The 5,361-nt window shown below is 37.0% G+C and overlaps 1 protein-coding gene across 1 annotated transcript; it reads right to left on the bottom strand.

The window, feature by feature from the left end:
* Nucleotides 1-3,435: 3,435 nt before the first annotated feature.
* Nucleotides 3,436-4,998, bottom strand: LOC110917094 (probable 2-oxoglutarate-dependent dioxygenase AOP1). Its single transcript, XM_022161712.2, has 3 exons — nt 4,625-4,998; nt 4,164-4,485; nt 3,436-3,994 (listed from the first exon to the last, which is right to left on the bottom strand). The coding sequence occupies exons 1-3, from the start codon at nt 4,996-4,998 to the stop codon at nt 3,749-3,751; spliced, it is 942 nt and encodes a 313-aa protein (XP_022017404.1). The 3' UTR covers nt 3,436-3,748.
* Nucleotides 4,999-5,361: the final 363 nt, after the last annotated feature.

Below are 5,361 nucleotides of genomic sequence, written 5' to 3'. Positions count from 1 at the left end.
TGTGTTGATATCGAAACTTACGGGTTTCCAGGACCATTGTGAGCGGGCACGAGAACGTGTGTGTTGGCAATCATAGACATAGTCGTAACAAACATTGCACCAACTAGTCTTCATAATAACAACGATTGAATAAAACAAACTGAAAACTTAATTTTCAGAAATCGAACTAACCGAATTAAACGAACAGAACTTGTATTGCAGAAACTTGCATTACAGACACATACATAACTGAATGTTTGCAGCCCTATTTATACGTGTTGAAGGGGTGCGAGTGAAGGGGTATGTCGATCACCAAAGAGGTATGTCGATTCCCTTTGTAACCGTTCATAAGGTTATCACAGATATACTCACATCTCTTCAAAATAGGCCCAAACATAACAACCCTAGTGGACTCTAGACATAAACATTTGACCCAGTACATAATGTGGCCTCAGGCCCAAATCCAAATACAAATAAAACAGTAAATTGTTTCTGACCCAATACGTAACTATAAACATAAATTAAAACTACCGGACCGAAACCGGGTCCATTTGGATGAACTTGATTAATTTTGATCTTCAAGTTGGACAGGTGGAACAGGTTGATAAGGGTTAAACTAGATTTGGCTTACCGCCTCGCCCCATGCTGATTTTGTTTGGTTAAAATAACTACTCACACTCTACAATAGGTTTTCTGGCACTTTCTGGAGTCTGATTTCCTCCTGCAATAATGTTCAAGATATTTAAGATGTTCTTAGAAGGCAACAGGTAGTCTTTAACAACAAACTCATCTTTTGGCGTTACTATTATCCCTTCCAAATTCTCATGAGCCATAGTTAGTTATATGTTGACTTCTATTTCTATGGTTAGTTTCTCTTGCAGCTTGCTCTTTTAATATATAAAGAATTTGTCAACTCTAACTACAAAATAAACAACAACAACAAAAACAACAACAATAATAATAATAAAAACAAGCACGGTGTGGTTCGAATGCCTGGCAGCCTGTGTGGGTGCCCGAGTCACATTAGGATATCGTTTGGTGGTCTGGTGGAGAACGTGATGACCCTCGAATGGATTTGCAGCGGATTTATCAAAGTGTCTTGCTCCATGATAACAATGAATCGATAATGATATGTAGTAATGTATATGAGGACAATTTGACAGTTAATGAAATTGTCTTGGTACCGGAAAAAGTTCCCGGCAACGAGCATTTATACATGAAGGAGAACGGTTGTGTGGCAGTTGAAACTGGCGGGAATAACCGCCATTTGAAATGAAGTCAACCAACCGACACACCCATTCGATCATACCGTTACATACATATATAATCATGAATAATATATCCTAAGTTTAATACATATAATATACGAATTATTTTTATAATGTCTAATACTCTCCCCTAAACATAATTGTGTTTACGAGAGTGCTTGAGAACACTATTATTGGCATCATCCACAGCAGCTTTTGCGCTGTTAAAATCAAACCTCCTCCTTATATTGAGCCTCTTGATTTCCTGCCAGTCATTGCCGGCGAAGAGTGCATAATGTTCCGACTGATTTTCAGCAACCTCTTGACTGACTTCGTTCTTCTCAGCCTGACCTGCAACTTGTTCAGCTTGATCTCCTTCGCTCCGGTTGCTTCTCGGATCCATCTTACTTCCCAGCGTTTCCCTTTCTTCTGTTACTTCTTTATCAAAAACATTTGATTGAATGATTTTAAATTTGTGATAGTAGACAAGAACATCCAAGTACATAGCGTACATTAAACGCATTAATTCCCCATCACTATACTCAAAACCCATGTCTTTGGCTACCATTGGCCATAGATTATTTTCAGTCACTTGTCGATGCCCTCCTTCTCTTTCTATTACCAGATACAGATCTAACAAGCTTACTTTGCGATTGTTTGAGGCATAGGCCGGATTGGCCTCGTTGTCACTCCTAATTTCTTGGTTATAAACCAATCCACCATCTCATCAAACTTTAATTCCAGTATAAATTTATACTTTCTGACGTATTCATCATCATCCATCATATCGAGTAACGCTTTACAATCTAAGAATTCCTTGAATTTCATTGTCTGAAGTATCATCACGTTCCAGTCCGGTTCGTTGGATGATACATCCAGTTTTTCGAAATAATCATTCAAGAAATCTGTTTTGAACTTCATAAATTCAAACTCTTTACTCATCATTGTCTTTTTTCCATAACACCAATCTCTTCTTCCTTGGTCATTCCAGATATTACACTTTTGTTATTGTTTAGGGGAACACTAATGGTTGGGAACAATTTGCACTTGTCTCCGGTGAATTTCACCGTAAAACCTTGTGTGATCAATTGATCTAAACTTAATACATTTCTGTCTATGTCTTGTGTGTAAAACACACTTTGAATACGGATTTTCTCCGACCCAGAAATTACATCTACAACCCCTACACCCCTTATGAAATAAAACTGATTCTCACCAGTTTTTGTTTCAACATCAGACATGCATTTTATGCGTTTAAACATATCTAGATTCCCAGAAAAATGGTGCTTCATAGTTTTACTTACATACCACATTTCCGACCAGAAACCTCCATCGGTTCCGACCACAAGATATTCCATTCTCTGACCGCTTTTATGACCTTCATCTTCACTATGTTGTTGTTGTGTTCCCGTGTTGATTGCGAGACAGATTAGTTGTGATTCTTCGTCTTCTTCCTTCATCTTGCAATTTGAGATTTGATGCCCTGGATTATTGCAGTAGTAACATCGCCTGACCAACCATCTTCGTTCTCGTTTTTCGTCTGAGCAATGTTTGCATGGTAATGTTGTAGAAGTTGGCCTGAGATCAGAGCCTGGTGCTCTGATACCACTTTGATGACCCTTGAATGGATTTGCAGCGGATTTATCAAAGTGTCTTGACTCCATGATAACAATGAATCGATAATGATATGTAGTAATGTATATGAGGACAATTTGGCAGTTAATGAAATTGTCTTGGTACCGGAAAAAGTTCCCGGCAACGACCATTTATACATGAAGGAGAATGGTTGTGTGGCAGTTGAAACTGGCGGGAATAACCGCCATTTGAAATGAAGTCAACCAACCGACACACCCATTCGATCATACCATTACATACATACATAATCATGAATAATATATCCTAAGTTTAATACATATAATATACGAATTATGTTTATAATGTCTAATAGAACGATTGTTGGCTTACATCTGAGTGGTTGGATCGCAAGAATTGGCCAAAGATGGAATGATTTTACTTTGATCTCTAGTGTTGTGGTTCAGTATTGAAATTTGATAGAAAAAAGAAGAAGTGTAAGAGGTTGAATATAATCAGTAAATGAAAAGTTTTTGCTGAAACTGAAGGTCTCTTTATTTTTTTCTTTGGGTTTTCGATATGCATGTTGAATTTTTACAATATACATTGAAGTTTTGAACCACACAAATTTTATGCATTCATACAGTGATTAATATTAAACAAAGGGATACAAGAAACAACAAGCATACATAGATTTTGGATTTAAACAATACACTGTTGATTAACATACATAGGGGCAAGTCTGTTTAAGAACCAATAATATGTTGAGAACCAACACTTGTACGTTAAAATCTAATTAGAAGTAGTGGGAGAGTAACATAATCGATTACGTACATGAACGTCTTATGTACCACATTCAAAACAATAGATTCAAATGTATTATATAGGTTTTTACGGTTCTTAATATATTATTGGTTCGAAATAACACCCATTTCTTCGTGAATAATGCTTCAAATTCCACAGTAGGTTTTGATGGGGCACTCTGATTTGATCCCTTCATCAGTGTGATAGAAATGCATAAACTTGTAATGATCAAACGCGTGAAATAGCAGTGGGTGGTCTTCATCAACAAGTTGTTGAGGTACCTGTATATGGTGATCCCTAATAGATACAAATAGCCCCAACACATATCTGTCTTTGTCCCCAGTCATCATCACCCTATGAGTTGGTGCTTCAATTCTTCCATTTGTCCATGCCTAATAAGAATATAAAAACACCATAAGTCACTGGTTCATAAAAAACCGGCTTGCATAAGCAGTAGTTGCTCAACCACTATGAACTGAACTGGTGAGGGGTCCGGTTCATAGCTTGACCAGCCGTGTAGTCCAGTTTTAACAACATTTGTGACTATAAAGTATAAATTACCATGAAAGCACCTCCTGCCATGACCACAAAAGATGAGGGTGTATAATCAACTTCAATCCACTCCCCATCTTTAGTCTTTATCTCCAGACCATTTACTTCATCTTGATGAAGATAAGTCAAGAAGCTTTTATCAGTGTGTGGATATACTCCCAGCATTTTCTCATTTCCTTGAGGGCGTAGGTATTTCGTGGGCTTAAGAAGATAAGTTGTCGACCCACGGATCGATTCATAGGGTTCTTCTATTCCATAACTAGCTGTGACCATTTTCATCACCATCTGGTCTAGTTCTGCTACAGCCTTTGAGAACATCACCACACTTTCACTGAAACATCAAAATTAATAAAATTATGTTCTTAGTTGTAGTCTGACTAGAAAATAACTATATGATAACCTCTCTATCAATGAGTTTTGTTTCTATCACTGAATGCAGATGTAAAATAAAAATATATAAAAAAACATACGAAAAACTTTGATTTCCGGATGGCCACATGAGTTTTGTGAAAGTTTCAGCTCCTTCTGTTGTAGTGGCATTTTCAATGCCTAAGCTTTCATAAAGAGGAACCATGGGTAGGTTCCCAATGTAAGCATTATATGGTGTATCTGAAATGTTTTTAGCTTTCACTTCAGTAGGTAGGCTGAATAATTCTTGCGATGCAAGGAAAGTTGCATCACGAAGTTCACAAGACACTCCATCATACACGGCTATGAAACACCCGTATTCTTCAAGTGCACGTCTAACTTCGTCGCACTTTGTAGGCCAAGAACTTGAATTGAAGTTTAAACTTTTTACAGACAAATCAATAACTGGAAGCTTGGGGTGTGTTGAGGAACCCATATTTCACTGGATCTCTCTGTATAGCAGGACTATTGGAGTGTATATATACACAGCCCTCAGAGAGCAAAACAACAAACAGAAAATGTTGAGAATGATTAAATAATCAAATCTTATGCTGGACCAGTCCCCATAGTTCTTATCATTCATATTTTTTAATGGCTCCAAATATTGGAGGATAGTGTTGTTAAGTTGAACAATTAAATCTTACGATATGTGTGACTATACAAGTGCACATAAAATAGCCAAACAGTCGATTCTATGTTCATTTGCCGGCCAAATGATCTTGTTCTTTGCTTAATCGAATAAGCATAGAATTGTCTATACATATTTGGTCTCACTTTTAGTAAATAATTACAAGATAAA

The sequence above is a fragment of the Helianthus annuus genome, chromosome 16 (genome assembly GCF_002127325.2).
Source record: "Helianthus annuus cultivar XRQ/B chromosome 16, HanXRQr2.0-SUNRISE, whole genome shotgun sequence".
NCBI classification, from domain to species: Eukaryota; Viridiplantae; Streptophyta; class Magnoliopsida; order Asterales; family Asteraceae; genus Helianthus; species Helianthus annuus.
This window is presented reverse-complemented; position numbering and strand designations above follow the sequence as displayed.

Excerpts from the sequence above, each read along its gene's own strand:
- LOC110917094 (XM_022161712.2), bottom strand. The coding sequence starts at position 4,998 with ATGGGTTCCTCAACACACCCCAAGCTTCCAGTTATTGATTTGTCTGTA. Across the intron at positions 4,486-4,624 it reads TCCGGAAATCAAAGTTTTTC|TGAAAGTGTGGTGATGTTCT; the intron begins GTATGTTTTTTT and ends TTGATGTTTCAG. Across the intron at positions 3,995-4,163 it reads TGGCAGGAGGTGCTTTCATG|GCATGGACAAATGGAAGAAT; the intron begins GTAATTTATACT and ends TATTCTTATTAG.